The 22,417-nt window shown below is 44.9% G+C and overlaps 1 protein-coding gene across 1 annotated transcript in view; it reads right to left on the reverse strand.

Annotated features, from left to right (window-relative positions):
• The window catches only part of LRIG1 (leucine rich repeats and immunoglobulin like domains 1), a 93,520-nt gene that overhangs the window by 39,097 nt on the left and 32,006 nt on the right, over positions 1–22,417 (reverse strand). The window contains exons 2-3 of the mRNA XM_030956883.1: positions 19,153–19,224; positions 14,485–14,559 (exon numbers count right to left, since the gene is read on the reverse strand). Coding sequence (XP_030812743.1) covers positions 14,485–14,559; positions 19,153–19,224 — 147 coding nt within the window. The remainder of the gene's footprint in view (positions 1–14,484; positions 14,560–19,152; positions 19,225–22,417) is intronic.

The following is a 22,417-nucleotide window of genomic DNA, read 5'->3' on the forward strand; positions in this document are numbered from 1 at the left end:
AATTGGTGCTTGCACAACCAACACCTCCAGGTATCCTTTCCTCTCCCCACTCCTTGGGTATCAGAGCCTGGAAAGAGCTTTCCCTGCCTCACTTCAGCCAGTGTTACCTCAAGAGTGTACAATGACAGGGCTTCAATGTGAGATTGTGCAATTAGAGCCTGGAGTGGGAGCCAAGTCTCTTGGTTTCTATTCCCAGCTCTGGCACAGACTCATCTGCCTTGGGCAAGTTCCTTAACCCCTCTCTACCTCTGGCTCTGCAATGTGCATGGAAAAGGACTATCCAGCTAGGATGATGCAGCCTTTGCTGAGGACTAAAAACCTGGAGTAAAAGCAGCTCAAGTGAAAAAGAAATCATAGGAACTAGGGAGTCCATCCAAGTCCATTTAGGTTTGTTTATGAATATGGGAGGATCTGGCTAAAACAGCAGAACTTCCAAGTTCATACCCAACGTCATTCCCAGAGACACCTCATCTGCAGCTAACACAGACCTGGAACACCTCTGTGCCAAGCTAAGGTAGCTGGCAGTCAGCAGTGATCCCTTCCACACTCTCTGTACTCATGGCACTTGTTCAGGAACTTCTTCACCCTGGGGTCAGCACCAGCTCCGGCCACAGAGGGAGAGGAGAGCTGGGTGGATGCACCCTCCAGCCCCTCAGGGTAGCACAGCCCCTCAGCCCTTGCACTTTGCACAGATCCCTTGTGCTTACAGGAGATTGGGATCAACCTCAGGCAGCTCCTTGCTGAAGCAAGGCCGTGAGGAAACAAACCGCAACGCGCGCTCTCTGCTCCGCCGCGCTGAGAAAAACAACCAGAACGTTCCAGCACAGCCAAAGCCTGTTTGGGTTTGTTCTGAGTCGGGAGGGAGCTGGAGGGGGTGGCAGGAAAATAACAGGTGGCGCAAAGTCAAAGGCTTGCAGCATTTCCAGGAATCTCAGCTTGTATTTTAGAGGTAAAGTTACACTTTAATCCCGGTGCGTTTCCTCATTCGAAGTGTCTTTGTGAATATTTATTTGATAAACAGGCTGTGAAACATTTTCCACCAGACCTAATAGGGGAAGAATTCACCTTCCTCTTTGCAGCAAGCAAGGAGAACACCACTCAGTTTAATTTATACCTCAGCTTCAAACTCCTCGTGCGAAATGGATGCAAAGAGCAGCACAAAAACGTTCCTTTGTTGTTTGAGCCACATTCACTCTCCCCAGCAGCTGCCCACTCCAAAGCTGACAGCAGAAAATCAAAGCAAGACCCTCAGACAGGAATGCACGAGGGGCTTTGCTTGGGCTGATTTAAATACAATCAGTACAAAACCTCCTGGTTTAGACAAAGCTTGAATTAAGGCTGCTGTAGCTGCAGTGTAAATATTCAGTGTGAAGTGAGGCTAAAGGCAGGCAGAAGTCACATGCCTGCCCTTCATGTAGTGTCAGCTTACAGATCTGGCCCGGCTCACCAGAGAAAAAGGAAAGCTGTAATACAGCAAAACTATTAAACCAGCACCTGTTATAGGCATCAAAAATAAAACTGAGCTTCTAAAGAGGGGCTCTGCACCTCAGGCAGGGTTCTATTAATATGCCAGCACATTTTCAAAATTAGCGTATGAGGGAGATCACAGGACTAGAAAGAGAGAGATTTTAAAAAGTTCAGGGTTTGGTTAGGATTTCCATCGTGACAAAGTAGTGAAGAAACAAAATGCTGGAGCCAGAAAGAGTTATGGGGCTTGGTACAGAAGGACAGGCAAGGTTTGGTGTCACAGACTGGCTGTGCACAGGGAGGGAGATCAAAGGCAGGGTAACCAGAGATGGATCACACACACTGTGACTAACACATGCCTGCAACTACCTGCCCTCCTCCTCCTCAGCTCAGAGGAGATGGAGATCCAGTACCGATCCTTCTAGAAACACTGAAGAAGATCAAAGACATGGGTTCCTAAGCTTTCACCTTATATGATTTGCTGTTTGATTTTAGCCTGTCACTCACCGCACAAACACAGAAAATAATAAATAAAATCATGGTTTTAGAGTAGAGTGCAATGCCTGAGTAATTTTCCTAACAAGGCAAGAAGGGTAACGATAATCTGGAAGATGAATTTGTGTTTACAACAACAGCATAAATGTTCCTGCTTTTCCTGGTCACCTTCTTACATTCAGTAACCAAAGATCTCCTAAGTGATTTTCATTAACATACGGAAAGAAGGAAGGGGAAGAATGTCATTGGGACCTGCACTTCAGCTATGACTCGAAGTTCAAACAATTTACCAATGCAGAACTTCTTACATGGTTTTAACATTTTACTCACAAATTTTACTTCCAAAGACTTCTGCCAGAAAACTATTTCTTCTGTATTGTGACTTGTGAAATGCCTGCCTTGCAGTAGAGTGAAGCCATCTCTGCAGCTGAAGTATGCATGCAGGTGACATACTGGAAGTCTGTGTCACACCATTCTCTAGTTCCTCACATGAAACCTTCCCAGAAAAACTGAACTGCCTGATGTGCATGAGCCCTCACACTTCCCAAGGGCTCTGGAAAGCCCCACTAGCTGTCTGACACTTTGTGTTGTCATATCAGCCTTTCCAGAATAATCCATGAGGCACAAGATTCTGTACTGTCACAAGAACGTGTATTTTTATCCAACACAAAAACTGTATTTGCTTATGGGAACTGCCCCACTGTCCTTTCAGAGCAAGGCTGCATGGGTTGCTGTGTGGACAGGAAGCAGGGATGCATGGAAGCAGCCCCCACTTTTCTCAGATGCTCTGAATCACTCCTTCCCTGAGGAATCCTGGCGGATTCCCAGGCTGTCACAGATACAGCTCTGTTTGTTCAGGTGCTGGCTGCACACACAACAAGAGCAGAGCAGTGGCAGGCCAGCCAGCCACTGCATTTTAGGGTCAGCCACACAAAACAAACCAACCCAGAAAACCAAAAAACACCATCCCCAAAAAGCCCAAAAAAAACCCCAAAACCACAAAACCCTAAACCACTGAAAAAAAAAAGCCACTCGTGTAATTTTTTACGGATATCCAAACTTTCCCTTAAAGATTTATATGCCCCACCTAAGACTGTAAGTCAAGATCTTCCCTCTCCCTAGCATTCCTTCAGAAGAAGGTCTAAGATGAAGCAAACAAAATCCATGAGCATTTCACACTGTTTTTCACTTAAAATCATATAAAGGAATAACGCATGAAACAATCTGATGGAGCTGTTCCAACTATATCCAACTACAGCAGAAAATATGAAGAGGATTTATTCATCTGCTGTACATCAGCTTCAAACCAGATATATTCCAGGGGGCTTTTATTTATCAGGTCATGTTGTCACCCTATTTTGTGGTTTAGGATGGAGAAGCACAAAGCAAATTACCCCCAGCTACACAGAGCTGGGACAAGACAGCGGGGTTTAAAAACAACCTGGGCTTTGGGTTTTTTTTAAGATGGAGGGGATGGAGAAAAATGGAACCTTTCACAGTGAAGTGACTGTGTCTCTGTTCCAGGTCATGGATGTTTGGAGGCAGAAATCAGTCTGGGAGCTGAGATTTGCTAACTCACCCCTTTGGGCCTGGGAGCAGCTGCCACCTGCAGAGGGCTGTGCCATGAACTCTCTTCCCACAAGCAAACTCTTACTCACACAAATAGTTCCACTGCAGCCAACAGGGCTGCTCATGTGAGCCCAGTGTGACCCAGGGGCTATGTTTTCACTGTCTATTATTAAAGGCTACTCTGTGGTCACTCACAGGACCAAGCTCATCTGCCTCTCACACTGACCCTGCTGCACTCCCAGTGGCCTCAGAGCATCCTCGTGCCCCGGGTACCCAACCACGGGCAGATGTTATCCTGCTGCCAGGCACACTCCCACAGCTCCTCCAAAAGGATAAGGGGAGGGGATCAAGCATTCTCTTTAGAATCTTTCCCAGCAGCTGGACATAAGCAAAGGCCTGGATCTGATGAACAGTCATTAATGGGTTTTGTTGGGTTAAGCAGGAACTGCATGAAGGAAAGCCCTTCTGCTATTGTAACCAAAACCACCACATGCCCACTGAGATACAGATTCTCTTTGAATATTTCTGAACTGGCACTGTTTATGTAAACTTTCTGACTTCTTACATGACCTTACACTGTGTGCTAGATTCACTGAGGTAAGCCATGTCATTTTTCAAAGCTCTCTCCTTCCCTCACTTTGATCTGCATTTCCTTTCACTGGACTTTGACTTGCCACCATATGATTTCGGATATGTTTTGCAACATACAACTTCCTAAGCCTTCAGCATTTCATTCCGTTAAGAGAACAAAATGTGTGGGACAGGCAGGATTAGAATTTAGTCATCTTTACAACAGAGGCTGCAGATTACACAACCTGCTGTAACATCAAAGCAAATAAAGATTCCTGAAGACAGACAGTCTCTGTTATGGGCACAGTCCCCTCATCAGCAACTGGGTGGCTCTAAGAGGACCAGCTCTCTTCTGGTTATACTGCATGTTTCATCAAGATTGTGCTCTGCAGCAGCTTTTAAAATGATGTATTCACAAAGGGCTCAGATCCATTAAACAGGCTGTGCAAAGCATCTCTCATTGTCTGGCACAGCTTCTCTGTAATGAGCCTCCCTGAACTTTTGTGAACTTGACCCCAAAGCATCTCAGAGATGATCTGCAGAGCCCTGAGCTCACCCCTCAATGGAGGATGCACCTGCAGGGGTTGGGGCCAGGTATCTTCAGCAGGGGCTGCCCAGCCCGTGATGCAGTTTGGCCAAAGGCACAAGGGAGGGACAGATCTCTAAGCCACTGAACATCATCACTGCTGGTTTTGAAAGGGGCAGTCTGCAAGCACTCAGAGCTGTATGAGCCTCTCACCCCCTCCTCCAGCTCTCTGTCCATGCTCCTGTCACTTCTCACATTCCCTGACCTCCATCTGGAGCAAGCAGTGAGAAAGGCTGCAAAGGAGAGGAGAGGATCTCCTGAGTGCTGAACTCTGCTAAGGAGGAAAATTGTCCTGTGGGAATAGAAGGAAGGGAGTCATACAAGGTAAATGGCAGTTTTCACACAAGAATGCAGGAAACCACAGGGCTCTGCACAGCTGTCTGAACGGGGTCGTGGCACTCAGCAGAGCCTCTTTGAAGGAAGGGCTGCATCAGTATTTGAAAGGGGTCATTCAGTTGCTGGCAGATGACAGTCAGGTCAGTGTTTCCATGCTCTACATCTCATATCTTTGGTCTGCTACTCTTTTGCTCTGCCACTGGCTTCTCCCTCAAGGGCTTTCTTCTGCCACTGATACATGCCAGCCAAACTCAATTTTCTATCCCAAATTAAATGCATAAGCAACTCTCTGAAGCCAAGAAAGAGGTTAGCTTCACCCCACCAGTTTGCTGCTCTGATTAATTCCTGCTCTCCCCAGCCCCACAGTGCCCAGTGCCCGTGTCAGGGCTGCTGCCCAGGCCCCCCACCTTATCACTGCCTCAAAGATGAGCCAGGTCTGTGATAAGGAAGAACAGAAACGCAAAAATCAGATGTCAACTGAACCAGCACAGAGCAGGGGCTGGAGCACAGACAGCAGCTTCCTCTCATTTCATTACATGCAAGTTTTGTGCTTCTAATCAACAAGGATGGCATTTCCATCTGAAAGCCAAGAAGCTCCAAAAGCACAGGGCATGGAGGCACTTTCATCCTTAAATCCTGATACTGATTTTAGTTTCTCTTTGTGTAATACATGATCAAAGTAAATAAGATCCACCACAGCCCAGAGAGCACATGTGTTTTGTGGGTGGTTTTGTTTTTGCTTTTGTCTCTCCACGGGAGTGAGGAGGGGAAAATAACACAAGGGGAGAAGCAATTCAAGTGCAAACCAAATGCAATGGCTCTGCCCATGATGCTGCAACTTTTATCCAAATTTTAACTGCAAGCAGACTTGATAGCATGCACTGTCTGCATCTCTAAGCCACAATGTGACACAGGGGCTTTTCCCACCTTTGCCATGAACACCATGAAAACAGGTGGATTTAGCTACAGTGATAAGAGAGGTAAAGAAAGGACAACATACTTGAATTCATCTTCCACACCATCAAGCTCTCAGCCTCATGGAATTTACAGCAGAAGCTGCTAAAAGACCTGCCTCTTGAAAAAGGCAGCATTTGAAGAAACACATTTTTGACTGGCCAGTCAAACTCCTGTTAACACTTGAGAGATGTAGATAGGCTGGCTGTTCGTCTGCTCCAACATGACACACACTTGTGCTCTGTTGAAAGGGCTTATCTGTCTTGTCAGCAAGGTCACAGGAACAGGGATTGCCTCTGGGCAGACTTCACTGAGCTCTGCTGGGCTCACACTGCTCTGCCTGCAAGAAGGAATAGCTCCAATGTGGAAAAGCAGCGGTCAAGTCAGCAAAGAAAAGAGCTGCTCTTCACAAGAACAGGCACCCTGTTGCTAATGAAGCTCATCAAGTAGGAAGGGTGGCTTTGGGAAACCCAAGAACAAGGTGTCAAAACATCCAGGGAAGAGGAAATTTGGGGTTTAGAGTAGAACTGCCTCTGTGCTAAGCCAGGCTGGTGTAAAACAGGCTGTTCAAGCTTCCCTGGTAAAGATCTTGTACAGTCAAGTGTAAGCATTCACCACCACTTAGTAAGTTCTTCAAGCTTCTTTAGTAAGACCATTTACATCTTCAGTTCCTTCTATTTTGAAAAAGGTGACTGCTCTCTCAAGGAAACAACCCTGAAGGCAAAAATTCTTGGTAAGATCACCAAAAAGTGCGCCTTTTCCAGGGCACCTGAGGGATTACAGAAAGTCCAATCCCGTGGCCTGATTGCTCATGCTAATCACCACCCTGGTCAGCACTGAGTGTGTGATCTGCAGTAGATGGACTGGACAGGAAATTATTTTTAAGTCTAAAACCCATGAGCAATTTATAGATTCTTTCTTTTGTCATCAGCTCTTAATTCTACCTCTCCCCAACTCATTTTATCTGCTCAGATCTGACTAACACAGTTGTCTTTTCGCTCAGCCCTGCACTCCAGTTTCATCTTCCAGCTACCTTTGCTATTTTCCCTGACGTGCAATTGAACATTAAATGGTTTGACAGGCAGAACATGTACTCACCCAACCACTTATTCCCAATCAATATTCACGTGGAATTCCTGTTAACAAGCAGGAGTTATGCACACAAACCTGAGGGAGCGTGGCCTCTCAAGTGATCACTTCATCTGAAGGTGTGACAGATCACTTTCTCATCTCTCTTAACCAGCAATCACATTTTCCACTCTGCACACCCCCAGCAGGGCTGCTTTTGCAAGATAATCACTATTGACATGATCTCTATTGTTCACTTCTGCAATTAATTGGGGAATTTGACATGGGTTAAAAATAAGAGAAAATCCAGCCCATAGCTGGCTTTTATTCAGTTAGAAATGAGCTTTCAGCAGACTTTTTTGCTAATCTCTGCCAACCCTAACCTCAGAGGATCACATTAAAGTGAACATTTTCTTTACCCTACACTATTCCTAATGGTGCCAGTGTTTTATGCCACCCAACTTAAACCCCACAATTCTACCCCCACCCCTCTTCTTATTCCTCTCTGGGATTTATTTCATACTCTGAGCAAGGACCACTGTCTACAACCAGGATAACTAACTGCTTAGTCTCAGTAGGGATGTGGGAACACATACTGAGAGCTTCTTTATATTGTGCCATTTTGTTAAAAAGCTGAATTGGCTAAGCTTTCAGAGAGGAACATGGAGAGCGAATTTTACCCCAAAATAATTCAACTTGCTTTTACTGTAGTTTCAACTTGACTTTTACTCACCTCTGAGCAAAGTTAATTGCCACTGCCAGCAGTTTTTAGGCAGGAAACTCCAATGAACTAAAAAAACTTTCAACTCAGCAAGTTATTTATATTTGAAACCTGCTTGGTCTGTGAAGACTAACAAAGGAATTGCTTTTGTAGATGTGTGCTTTATTTGCCATATGCCATTAAATGAGACAGTCAATCCACCACAGATATTAATAGTAGCAATTTTGGGCTATTCTAAGGCTCAAATATGAAGCTATTTTTCATAGTGACCTTAACAAAAGACCATGGTTGCAGATGACCCTAACAACTGATGTAGGCTTGATCTGCAGAGGGATAGAACTCGCACTTTGTGCATTGTACATAAAATATGCTCCTGCCCTTGGAGATGGCAGGAACTCCTTTACATCCAGGAGTTCCAGCTGCCCTGAGGCAGATCCTCTTCAGCTTGGAGGAAGCAGATTCACCCAAAGGGGGGTGTGTGTACATATATGTGTGTGTACATATACATATACATATGTATATATGTGTATATATATATATACGTATGTATACACATACTTTGGGATATAATGAATATGTTGGTCCTGCACAAAAAGATCCCCTTCCAGTATTCCAACCCCATACCTTGTGCTCTGTCCCACTGGTGTCCTCTCCTCCCTCCAGACACACACGAACCCAGCACGGCCTACAAAGCAGCGCATAGATGCCAGAGCAGATCTGGCCTAGCTCACAGCAATTCTCTGCTCACAGAAGCAGCTGCCACGGCTGCACAAAATGCTTGTTATGAAATACATAATAGAGCAGCCTCCAGGGGTAACTGGTATTTCATGAGCTGCCACCAACTTTCACTATCTTTATCCTCTGGCCAATTTTTACACTCCACTGTATGTGCCCAGATTACTTTCTGATGCTCTTTTGTTGAGTCTGATAACTGTGTGCTTTACTGCTGTTGCTTTTCCAGAAAAAATGATTACTCATTTCCCTGGAATAGCCTCAGATCCTTTGCCATTTCCATGCACTCATGTTATATCTAAAAGCTCAAAGAGGACATGCAAATGATTAGAACAGTTCCAACAGCCCAAAAGAAAAGTCAAAGCAGCATCTCTTCTGGTGCTTGGGAGTACATGATTAATGAGAGTTTCATCCACTGGGAAGGCTCCTGCAGTCTTTGGCCTCAAAAACTTGCAGACTTTACACACCAGAGCCTTAATATGAACTCTGAGCAAAACAAACTTAAGAGGTGGGTTTCAGAATATCTTATGCCTGTGAATTGCTGCACACTGAACAGCCTTTCAGCATTCTTTTCATTTTCCCTTTCCATATTAATGTATTTCACATCCAAACCCAGAAGCTCAGTAGTATAGCCTGCATAGCCAAACTCTCAGAAAGCAGCTCTCTCCATCTCCAAGGGGAATTACTTAAACAAACACTGGAGAATTGGCCCCTGCAGACATTACACCATGTAGGTGATGCAAGCAGGGGCTGGGGGTGAATCTGCTCCCACTTATCTATCCACACCACCTCAGTTCCCAGAGAAAGTTTTCTCTGGACCAATAATGAGGAAGGGTGGAAGGCAGTGTGGTTTGTGAGCTGCCCAAGGCACGTCCTGCACACAGGCAGAGCTGCTGACTCGGAGCAGACCCCGCTGCCTCTGACTCATCTGGATTTGGTGCTTGTGAGCACAAAACCTCTCGCTGCGACCCAGATGGAATTAACAGAGTAGTCTCCTTATTTCTAATTGTTAGATCATCCCTTTTTAACTCCAGCAAAGATGACTTGCAGATTAAAGCCCTTGGGGGTCAAGGCAGTTGTTCTGTTTGTACAGCAATTAGCACAGCAGGATCCCAGGCCACAAATGGCCTCCAAGGCTGGGTCTGTGCTGTCTGTGAGCTCAAACCTCATTCCTCCTGCAAGCCAAACTTCCCAGCTCTCAACACCGCCCACACAGAGCTTTTTACTCTGGCCTAGCCAGGAACACAAAGTGAGCTCACACCTCGTGTAGAGACCAGCTCAGGCTTGAGCTGAGCTCTAGGAGCAGCACAGATGGCAGCAGCTCTGAGCTCTTCCCTCTAACAGGGTCACCCTGACAGAGCTGCAGTCCTGATGCTCAACAGAGTCTGCAACACCTTAACTTGAAAAGCAAAGATGGAGTGAAGTCACAGACCTCAAGCCCACCATCCCAGCTCCCAGGACATCTTGCAGAAAGGAAAGTGTATTTGTATTTGTGAGATCCCACTCAGAGCAGCAGAGCACAGGCTGCTTGCATTGTTTCAGCTCACAAAGCAAGACACCTTTGTCTCGGATGAAAGCAAAACAGCAGCTCAAAGAATCTAATGGACCACATGGGTTTTCAGAAAGTCTTTGCAAACCCCATCTGACAACACAAGTGAAGCAGTGCAAACAGCACTAAAATAACAGCAGCTTTCCCAAGCCTTCACTGTGGAGGAATGAGGCAACAGCTCAATAGTGCAATCCTGATTCTGCCACATTATTGACTTCCAAGACCAGTCAACTTTAATCTAGTACAAAGGTCTAATGAGAGTCAAAGAAAATCACAGACAAGGATCACAATCTTAACAGTGTGGCTAATTTAACCAGAATTATAAAGAAATCCCCAGCACTTAAGAGCAAAAACTCTACAAGAAACCATGCAGGTCAAATGGAAGAGACTGGCTGAAGTCTTTGACCTGTCTTACCTGACATCCAGCTGGAAGAGCACTGAGTACCCTCCTTCCCATGAGGATCATGCTGCCCCAACCAGCACCTGAGCTCATCAGCCCTTTTCCAAGCAGTCCTAGCATGTTCCCTGCCACTCCCAGTTTCCAATTCTCCGCGTATTTAGTTTTCAAATTTTACATGATCTATTTTGCCTGGGGCACAGCAGATCACTTACCCTTCTCATATTAGCTCTCTGTTTAATTACAGTTTAATGTGAATTGATCTTTACATTAATGAGCCTGTAAAGAAGATTGATTTTCTTCAAGAGACTTTTCTGCTCAGTCTGGCAGCAGAGTAGTCCTATTGATTTCGCTTTCCCCAGTACATACACTGCAGTGTCACTGCATCTTCTTGTGAATCAGCTAATCCTATTTCACACTCTTTTGCTCTAAAAATCCCTATTCTGAGTTCCTTGTTATCTGTGCTTATTCAGAGCAAGACGATGGGGCCAAAGCATCTCAAACAGCTCTGCCTGTTGCTAACACACAGCTGACTGCTGTGGGTCACTGTCCCCTTTGTTCCTAAATGGCTGGAGGCTTAGAAGACTCACAGTGAAAGAAATGAAAGTTATTTTTAAGTGTTTAATCTGTTAACTTCCTTAATTCCCAGCCAGCTAAGGATGTGGCAGAGTGTTGTCTGTTTAGCATGCTTGCTCCAAAGTCTGGTTAGCACTCTCCACTGAGCCCTACAGCTGCCCAACAGCCTGTGGCAGAGGATGCTGGATTAATCAGGCTTGGAGCCAGGGCAGAGGACAAGGATTCACCTCCATCTTCTGTCCAAATGCCCCAAAACCCCTCCAGGGTGCAGTTACTCACATGCAGGTAGATGCAGCAGCAATGAAGACAGGCCCCAGAGTAAGGGCTGAGCTTAGGGGTTTGTAGGAAACCCATAATAACAGACTAGTGCAGGGTTGATTGCAGCTCCTTTAACCTGGCAAGCCTAAGAGTTCTCCCATGCAAGTTAGTGAGGAAGCTGGATATAAACAGACTAAGTTCTGCAAATAAATGGTTTCTTCCATCACCCCTTTCCCCAGCAGATCAGGTAACAGGGTCTCCTCGAGAGCCTTCAGAGTTAACACACTGTAGCTGCACTGGGATGGGAAATCCTCAGCCAAGGGCATGTCAGTGAAAACATCCTGCCATCAACTCCCCAATGTCCAAGTCTAGGAACTGTAACTAAATTACAAATGCTGTGGGAATTTCAGGCAAGGTTCTCCTCTCAGCTATTCCGATGTAATTTCGGAATGAATCCAGACTCGGTCTCTCCCCCTCCCAGCTGAATTTCCTGGCTTTTGTTTGCACTAACAGATGTTTGCATTTAATGTCTGTCTTTATTTGGTAACCCCTACATAGATTATTTTTCCCTTCTGTTCTATTAAAAGCCTTATCAAGTCCCTTATGTTTGCTCTTGCTGAAATGAACGACTCTGGCAATATTTTCAACATGCAAGGCAAACAAACTGATTCTTCGAGGAATAACTGAACTGAACCAAACTTCATGGCTCTGTATCAGGACAAAGCATTTTTGGTACATATGTTATGTCTGCATCCATCTGCAGCCTGGGACATCCAAAGGCTTGCAGAAAGCTCTGAGAATTCTCTCTTCAACAGATTCTCATGCTTACATATATATTTAACTGGCCTTTGGTCCTCATATGTGTGGGGCAGGCAAGTTTTGGATGATGGAAACAGGTAAGGAAAACCCAAAAGCAGGGAATGAAAAGCAAAGATTATTAAAAAAAAAGGAAAAAAAAAGAAAATCCAAAAAAAAACCCCACCACCAAACTTTATATGAAATTTGAGTTTGCCAGTATTGTTTCTCTCAGCCCCAAAAGGAGAAAAAGTGCTTTCTCCTGTTTAAGAAGAGTAGGAGATGAAATAAATCATCCAGAAGGGATGTTTTGAGTGACAAATACACAAGCCTTGCTTTTATAATACATTAACAGTCCTTTGGAAATACTTAACCACATGCAATATACAAAACCTACTTCAGAGGTTTGTGAGGTAAACACACTTCACACATTTCTAAACACTGAAAAAAAAACAGGAAACGTATTTATTTTTCTTTAGCATTAAGAATACACTGTAACACTATACACTTAAACACAAACCAGTTTCTCAGTACACAAGTCTTCATTATGAGCCTTCACCCTGGGTTTGGTTTGGCAGCCTCCCCAATTATTACTTCACAGACTGGAAGGCCAGAAGAAACCAGTATGACCATATAATCTGATTCCTCACATCACACAAGGCTAAACAACTTTACCCACCAATTTGCCTATCAAGCCCATTAACCTAGGGTTGAACTAAAGGCCCATCTTTTAGGAAGCCAAGCAATTGATTAAAGACTCCCAAAGATGGAGAAAACTTCACTTCCTCAGCAAATCAGTCCAATGTGAGTCAGCAACATCGATTGGAGCAGGTACTTTAAAACATCATTCAGGTTATTTTTATCTCTGATTAAAATTAAAAGGAAATGCAAGGGGGAAAAGAAGTGGCCTTCTCTAATACAAGCTAAACAAAGAGACCCTTCTTGCAGAAGTATGACAGCAGTATTACAAATCCTGCTATCAGAGTTATTTATGTGCAGCAGCTGAGGAGAGCAATTCAGATTTCTGGAAAGTGATACTAAGCAGTTTGTTCAGAATACCATCTTTTTATCATTTGGCTTTGTAGCTTCTCCTTCCTTCTGCACCACTCTGAAATTTCAGAGGAGCTGTAAATCTACTGCCTTCCACAAGTCATTATTCCCCCTTTCCAAACTGCTCATTTCATTTCAGGAATAAAAAACCAAAAGCTCCAGCAATTTGGTTCTTTGCCAACAGCTAAATTAATAGCAAAAAATAACAACAGGGGCTTGTGGAACTCAGAGCATTTATAGACTTCATGAGAAAGAGAAGCCAATCTGGGGGGGCCTAAAACTATACCCCTGGATGGCAAATTCTATGCAAGCTTTCCATCCATAAATCAGATTTCTGGAGGTCTTTTTCAAAGCCTGGTGCACAGCACAAATGCGGCAGCACAGTAGGTCAGCAGATAAAGACTGCCTCAGAGTAAGTCAGAGCCTTCTGAGCGAGAGAGGCCAATCAGCCGGTGGTGTGGTCACAGATGATTCCACACCACAAGAAGCACCAAATCCATGGAGAACACAGATACCTGCCTGCAGGAGTACTGCAGGGCCATGAAGGCTGGAAGCCACCACCTGAATTGCTCCAGCACTTTGCTGGAGTCCCTGTTAGCCATAAACACTTCCCAGGAAGCTGCGAGGTATCGTGCATACCTCAGCAAAATTCCTTCTCAGTGCACAGTACAAGCAGACACATGCAAAAAATCATTTTAGAAATCCACACTCTTTAGATACTAAATAGTTTGATATTTTAATGTTTTATTCCCTTCAGCAGCACCATGGACCCAAGATCCTTGGTGGCCAATACACAAGGGCTCTCAGGTGTCTGATGCTTCTGTGGTCATCTAAACTACCAAAGTTAGGAACTTCAAACCTTCTGCAGATCATCCTTTACAGTCACTGCTCTCTCAAAAGAAAATGGTAAAAAGAAGTTGAAAGAAATCACAAAAACAGGTCTGGAATGAGTTCCCTAAAAGATTAAGATATGAATACTCTCTGGCTTTAAGAGGAAAGAAGAAATGATCAGAACAGGCCCAGGAATAAAAAGAACAACAAAGAAAATGTAAAATTCAATAGCACAAGTATGACCTAATGGTTGAAACCCAAAGCAGATGAGAAAAAAGAAGTTGTACTCAACCTGTGGAATTTACTGACATAAGTTACCACTGACCATAAGCACAACACACAACCTCACACAAATCACACTGCTCAAGATGATGTTTCTTAATTAAGATTAATTAATTCTTAAATTTCTTAACAAGCCAAAAACCAAAATCTAGAGTCAACAGAACGAGTGTGACACCCGTGGAGCTCTGAGAGGCAGCTAAACCCTCCCCAGAGGGAGCCCAGAGCCAGGGGAGGGGACAGTGACTTACAGGTGCAGGGCACGGACACTGGAGGCTGCAGGTCCCAGGGAGGGAATGGCACTCAGCTCGTTGTGGTCCAGCCTCCTGCAAGAAACAGAAATTAGGGTTGAAGGGAAGCAGTGTGCCCAGGCCTACAGGAGCAGGGGAGGGCTGGCACTGAGGCAGAAGCCTCCATCTGAAGGGGTTTTCTGGACCCGTGCTGGCCACACCTTGATCTTTAATATATAAGAGCCACCATCATTGATTCCAACATATTGTCTTTATAAGAGTAAAGCTTTTCCTCCCTGCCACCCACTCCCCAAAGTTCCAGGCAGGAAAGCATTGTGCCACAGCCCTCCACTAGCCTGTGTTTCCAGAATCAAACCAGAGACAGGAGAATTTTGCACCTTAAAGCCATGTGGGCCATGGCTCAGGACAGGAAGTTAACCCCTTCCCCTGCTCACACCAGGTCAGGGCCTGGGGACACAACCTAATGGCATCCTCTCCACAGCAGGCCCAGCTCTGGAAATCTCAGAGGAATTTCCCCACAAAGGCAGCAGCACAGCAGCAGTGCTGGGCACAGAAATGTCACCGGTCCAGGCAGCTGGGGAGCACAGAGAGCCCCTGGTTAAATGGCACCACCAGCACAGACACGTCCCCTGCCAGGGCCTAATGCTTCAAGTGTTTTTCTGACTGAAAGCAGATCCTTGCCATGTGACTGGCTCTTCCTTGCTTTAAAGAGCCCTTGTTTGTACGGTGAATTAGTCAATTAATTACTGTAACAGTCGCTCGTCTGGCTGCCTGAAAATTACCTAATTTCTCAGTCTTCTCACCCACGCCCCCCTCTCGCTGCAGTGATCACAGGCAAGTCCTGGGCAGGCTCCCCTGCACCCCCAAACCAGCCCTGCTCCCATCCCTGCTGCTCCAGGCACAGCCTCTGGGTCACTTTGGGCCTTCCAAGTGCTCTCCTTCTGCAGAAAATCCTGAAAAGGTCACAATTTGGGTGCAAAGCACTGCATCCCAGAGCTGCACAGCCCAGGGTTGCTAAGCCACAGGCATGAGTAGGGGCAATCTTAAATTATGTTGGGTTTTTTTCCCTCTTCTTTCCTTTTAACACTGTTTTTGGCAGGTGGGAGAGGGCAGTGGCACATTTATCCCAGAACTTCCCTTCTGGCTCCTCTGAGAGGAGGCAAGATATTTGATTTCACGAGGAGTTCCAAGCACTGCTGGGATAAAAGCTTTCCTCTGCCTCTGACATTATACCCATGCCTTAAAATGTAAGGGAAAAAAGCCAGATGCATTGCAATTCAGCAAGGAGCTCCACTCTGCAACTAAAAGCTCACTGTTGCTCATATTACAACATGGTCTGGAGCTTCCAAAGGTACAGAGCAAGCTGGAAAGAGCATTAAAATGCCTATTTGAGCATGTTTTCATTAACATCTAGCTAAGCATCTTCAGGAGAAGAAGGAGCCTGGGTCGGCTGTGGTTAAGCAGCTCTGACACCAACCAGCATCTAACAACTGGTCAAACCCTCCTCTGACATAAGTGTGATATTCATAGATCAGCCTCCTGCCATGGCAGGAATCAGTCAGAAGTGCTTCTCCCACCTCATTTTCTCTCTTGGCTCACAGGCACCATTTGCTGACACAGAGGAGACAGCCAAGCTCTGTATTTGCCTGGGATTTCCCACTCGTCTTCCCTTTTTCCCTATGTAAAGGAATTGAAAAATTAAAAAATAAAAAAAAAAGCAGGAAAAAATCCTCAAAACAGAGCAGCTGGGCTCAACAACTTTAAAAACTTTCAGTCTCCTTCCCCAGCCCTCACCTTTGATGACACAAACCCTCTGGATGCTGAGCAGAGGAGGAGGGGGGGCCACCCATATAAAATATTTACAGTCCAGTTGCCAGGCTGGTGTCAAAACTGAAATGGAGCCTGCTCAAAAACAGCACAGCTCTCCAGAGCTTTCAGTGAAAGGCACTTTAGAAAAGAATAGGTGAGTTGTTGGGAGAGGAATTTTAGCGTGGTTACTACTTTCTTTGCTACCAATGAGCCTGGAAAGCCTGAGAGCCACGAAAACATCAATTTGGGGGATTCCATGAGCCACATGACCTGAGGAAAGCCCAGAAAGGAGCACAGGGCCCACCACACAGCAGCACCCTCCATCCATCCATCCATCCATCCATCCATCCATCCATCCATGGAATGAGAATGGATGGACACCAGGGGATTGTTACCAGATGAAGGCACCAAAGGGGATGAGAGAAAGATCAAGTGTCCTGAAGGAAAATGATGTCCCAGTCCAGCCCCTACCCTGTGCCTCCACCCTTTATTTCAGAGCAAGTGGGATCACAGGGCTTTGCATCACTTTGAGCCACTAAATTTCATCCTACACAGACTTAAAACTTTTCTATAAAGCTTCTCATAAAGGCCACCAAAACAAAGCACACAAACAACTGCCTCAACTCAGGGAGAAGTGGAGGGTAAATTCTGCTCTGACTTTATCAAATCTCAGTAAAGCAAAGCAGAGCATCAAAGATAAGGGATGAAGTTTAAATCTTTTGGTCTGCAGATATTTTCTTTAAATCAAGGGAAAACAAAATGTTTTCAAAATACACCACAGTAATTATTCACACGGAGAGACACACACAGAGTTTTAAGCCTTGTGCAATGCTCAGGAGCCACAGACAGCACGTTTGAAGCATCATGGGAGGTTCAGCTCTTATCAATGCATCTATTATTTGGGGCAATCTCTTTCCCTGAGGGTACCTTGGTTTGCCCAGCACAGCATGCACAGAGAAACACTGACTTGCTCTAGAGACATGCCACAGCATGATGCTTATTTCATGAATGTTTGTCAAGTGCTTAAAAAAAAAGCCCTCAGAAAGAAGATGCTCTGGCAATATAGATGTGGTTCTCCTTGTGAAATGAAGTTTATTTCAGTGGTCTGTGGTTTAGCTGTTATTCAAAAGCAACCAAGATTAGTAGATAGGGCTTTTAATAGAGCTTCTCCCTCAGACTGCCTTCCAGGCTCTGCTCCAGACCTCTGCCTCCCCTCCAGTCTGCCATTTCTGACTGCTCCCTTTCCCTCCTACTCACTCTTCTGCTCTTTCCCTATTACCTAACCCTGTCTTTCTGACACAGCAAGCAGCTCTTATCTACCCATTACACTGTGGCTGCATTACTTATCTCCCCAGAAACCCTGACACCTTTTTACAGCATGGAACTGTTCACTGCTCCACACATATGCACAGCACTTTACTCCAGGGAATTCCCTACCTGGGGAATCAGAAGCCACACACATTTCCCAATTTCCCACCCTGTGCTCCCTGAAGTCACACACCTTCAGGCACTTCCATGAATAAAAGCTGTTGCTAAGCCACAGTCATGTCAGGATAATTATAAAGTCTCACAGAGTCAGGGCTGCAATTCTCTTCTTTAAGCACAGAGCAATTTAAGGCTTTCCACAGTGAAAAGAGAAGTTGAGAAAACAGATCCTGCAGGCAGTGTTCTGCAGACCCACATCACTTTCTCTCTAAAGACTGTGCAGAGCTGATTTCAGAGCACTGCAGTCACTCCTGATATCCATTCCTCACTCACTCATGATTCCCAGCAAGTCCCTACTATTTGTGTAAACAGAGGAGCCAGGGGCAATCAGGCCAGGAGAGATGCTGCATGAATCTCCACAGTCCAATCAGCCAGGGAGAATTCCACTTTTTGCCTATTTAAGAATCACAGGATCTGGCCCCTCCATGAGTCCCAGAGCCAACACTTAATGAAAACAGACAGAGGACAAGAGCAAATGCTTGATAGAGCACAGTATTGTTTCTGAAAGGAAATGTTTTTTCAGTTTCCCATGAGGCAGCAGTAGTTCTTCAGAGAGCCCAAACCTCAAGTATGCCAGCGATTCACCAGGCAAACACAGCTCATTACCTCAGCCCACCGCCTGCAATCTCAGGCACTTCTGGTTTTTAAACCCCAAAATCAGAACTCCAGGAACCCCTGTGAAGGGCTGACAGTGCAGCCCCTCTCTGAGTGAAACTGCTGAGCCTTCTTAGAGATCAGGAGCTTGGAAAACCTGCAGTTCCCTGAAATGGGTTTGTTTTACCAGCAAGGAGGGGCTGGCACAGCCACTCAGACCTTCACCAGCTCCTCTGCTCCCCACCAGAGCGGGGGACAGCTCTGCTGGCTTAGCCTCTTCTAGCAAGACTTCCAGCAGAGTTTGTTCTGGTTCCAAAAGGACACAAATGTCTGAGAGAGGAGGAGGCACAGTTAAGTGCTTTGTTAGCCACTACACTACACCTTTGTTTCCTGGGAGATTTGGGCTAGGCTGGCATCAGGTGTCACAATCCAGGCTGCTGTGCCTTGCTTTAGGGTTATGCTTTCAGCAAGGAGCTCTGTGTGTGTGCTCAGGTGTGCTCAACTGCTGCCTCCAAGCATTGCACAACACCCAGGGAGGCAAACTCCAATGATTTCCAATAACAGCTCTGCTGTTCTAATTGGGATGTTGTGTTCTGCCCATTGATTAGTTTAAAAAAAGGAGCCCAGATACAATAGAGGAAAAAACCTCCCCACCAAGTCAGACCTGCTCATTCAACTTAGCTAAAGGAAGGTACTGTCTTAGGAAGCCAGATATAATTTCCTCACAGCCCACAAGCAGCCCTGGCAAAACACAATTAAAGCCTTTGAAGGAATACTTACACTTCCTGCAGGTTCGACAGCTCTGCAAAGACAGAAGGATCAATCTCTGCCAACTTGTTGTAGCTCAGGTTTCTGTTAAAATAAAAGACAGAGGTATCAGCAAAATGCAGACACCCTGCTCAGCAAAACAGAGTCATCTTAATTATTCTGGATTACACTAGGAGGGTTTGGATTTTGGTTTTTTTTTTAAGAGAACTTAGACAGGAGAGCAGCACTTTTCTGCTGAATACACAAGTGAGTTTAGTTCCATGACAAAAATCTTATCTAGCTCACCCCAAGCTTCTTCCTCTTTTGCATTAGATTAGTGTGGTTTTAATTTGTCTTCATATTACACAATTACATTTATTATTCTACTATTGATTATTTCCAACCACAAAACTAATCACAGATGAATAGGATGTTTCCTGACAAATTAAAGCCTGAACTGAAACAATCAACAAACCTTCCACTAAATATTTTATAGCTATATTCACACAGGGTATTTTTTATAAAATACAAAATACACATATGTACACTTGATATGTGTAAACATAAAATATATTCTATATTTTCTAACAAGATGCTATAATTAGTCTGTCACTAATTCTTTTTAATCAGTGAATACAGCTTTCAAGCCACACAGTAGAACATATTTTGGTCCTCAACAACCCTAGCCAACACTTTCCAGCTATCCAACAGCCTGAATCTAAACCTAAATAATATTCTAGCTGATGGATGACAAATGGGTTGTGCAGCCTGGTGGGAGAGCAGATCTGCCTCACAGGACACCCCTGACTGGAAACACATCCAGAGCTCAACATGCTGCAGGAGGGAACACACTGCAGGAATTGCTAGGGACAGCAGACAGGCAAAATAATGCAAATTAAGTGCTAACTCCACAAGCAAGAGCTTTGCCATGCTCTGCTGTAGCATCACACAGTGCAGCAGCAGAGCCTTCCCTCCAAGACATGCACTCTCAGCATCCACACAGGACAGGTCAAACCTGCAGCCAGGGACTAACCTGATCAATTAAGACCAAGTGACTAATGATGCAGAAAGTAACAAGTGCTTTAATTACCCTTCTGTATGCAGTGCTGGCATGTTTCTGTGAGAGTGTAATCTAAAGAGGGAGGAGGCAAATTGATGGGCGGTAGCAGAACAGCAACAACAGAGAATTGTAAGGAAATTGTGAGGGGGACTTCTTTAATTTTATTTTGCTCCACACCCTGCTCTCGGATATTACCCTGGGTAAAATTCAACCCTCCTGCCTCCTCTGCAGGGAGGTTACACCCTCTTACTGCACCTCTGAGCACAACCCAAAAGATTCATGGCTTGATTTTAGATAAGCTTTCAAACATTGAGCTGCTTATTCAAACCACCAAGCCAGTCTGACTAGAAAACTGGCCCATCTTCCCTAGTTTGGGTTTTTTGTTGCTTTAAAACTGTGCCCACAGAAAGCAAGCAGGTCTGGAGCCCAAACAGGATCTAAGTCACCAAGGCACCCACTGAACTTCTGCCAATGCTCCATGGTCCTAGAGCTGAGGCACACACAAAGAAAAAGCAGCTGCCAGAAGAGCACTGATGAAAAATATCTCCTGAAATGCTCACACCAACACACTGCTCTCTGTGGCAATGCACAGAGAAATCCAGGCTCACAGCAGCCTTGCAAATACCAAGACTTGAAAGACTACAAAGCTTACCAACTTTGCAGGAAGTGATAAACACCTCTTTCAAGCTAAAAAGCAGATATTGATCACCTGCCCTCTTGTAATGCATTTATGGGAAGTCCTCAAAGCGTTCCCCTGCACGAGGGAATCATTTGATGGCTCTCACATCACACCATTCCCCATCACTTCAGCTCTGAACGCAGCTCTTTGCTGCTTGCCCAAAATGTTCAATTTTTTTTGCCAATACCTGCTGTGGAAGAATGCTCCACAAATCAGCAACACAGGCTGGCTCTTAACAGAGCCTAGAGCTGAAGTTATAGAGGAGTGTAAAGCCTAACCAAGCATCTCAGTTTAAAATATGCTGTCCTGTAAGCCCCTACTGTCTTTTAAAACACTCAAGAGACCTTTAAATCAATACCAGCCTACAGCAGATATCCATTTCACTATGAACTCAAAGGCATTTATCTAAATAAAAGTCAAACTGCAGTTTAAACTCAGAGTGTGTTTGAAAGCCAAGTCCATATTCATAGGACAATTACGAATTAAAGTGCAATTTGCCCACAGATTACATTACTACTGGTTTTTTTTTAACCACACAGTAAGATCAGGTTGGAGCTTGCCCCTGCCTGATCTACAGGCAAAAAGAAAAATACAACAGGTAAGGTCCTACAGGCTCAGCACAATAAAGCCAACACAGAAACACAAGTGACAAACGAAAAGGGGGAAATACAGCCAGACATGATGGTGCATGAATCCATCTGTTTTCATGTATTTCTGTGCCTTTTACTGCAGCCAAACTTCACATTTTTCAGGTAACGTATTTCTCCTCAACACATTCCTCTGGAACAGGCTAAGGGGGCTGTTTTATGAAGCAAGAAACAAGAACACATGCACCAGAACTGATCCTCCCTGCACTTGCCAGAGGGACCAGGTCCCTGGTTTAGCCTGTGCTCAAGCACTGAGTGACACTGACAGGAACCTCCCAAGTTCACAAGTGAAAAAACAAAGATCTTCATAAATTAAAGGATTTCATGGCCGCAGTTTAACATCACCCAAAGTGACTTTCTGATTATTGCTGCTGCCATTCAGGGCATTTGAACATCAAAGTCACTGCACAAGTGGCTGGCTCTTCAGATAGCACAGAGAGATTTTGCTGCACCAGCAACAGAAAGATTTCCCAACATCTGCTGCAGAAATGCAGGTGAACTCCATCCTCTTGAACACCAAAGTCTTCAGTTCTCCCCACACTACTCACCCCAACCACCTCACTAAATGTACACTACACGGCTCAAAAATCAGTGGGGAAATGAAAGCTAGAAATAGAGTCAGTACAAAACAAACAGGAGACTTGAAATTACATAGATACGCCAAAATAAAGCTTGCTGCATTTCTGACACTAGCTGTATTTTAACTTATATTAAAATACCCAAGAATTTCTAGCCTGAAGCATTAGCAATCAAAGGATGTGTTTCCCAGAACTCTGATCCCCTCACTAGGCAGTATGTGGCATGCCAGCCACAGCATTTAAGTGAGAGAAAGAATTAACATGTTTCTATAGATAGATCACTGGGACTGGGAGTCAGGAAACCTCTGTCTGTTCCTGGCTCTCTTCATCTCCT

This window comes from Camarhynchus parvulus, chromosome 12, assembly GCF_901933205.1.
Source record: "Camarhynchus parvulus chromosome 12, STF_HiC, whole genome shotgun sequence".
In the NCBI taxonomy this organism is placed as follows: domain Eukaryota; kingdom Metazoa; phylum Chordata; class Aves; order Passeriformes; family Thraupidae; genus Camarhynchus; species Camarhynchus parvulus.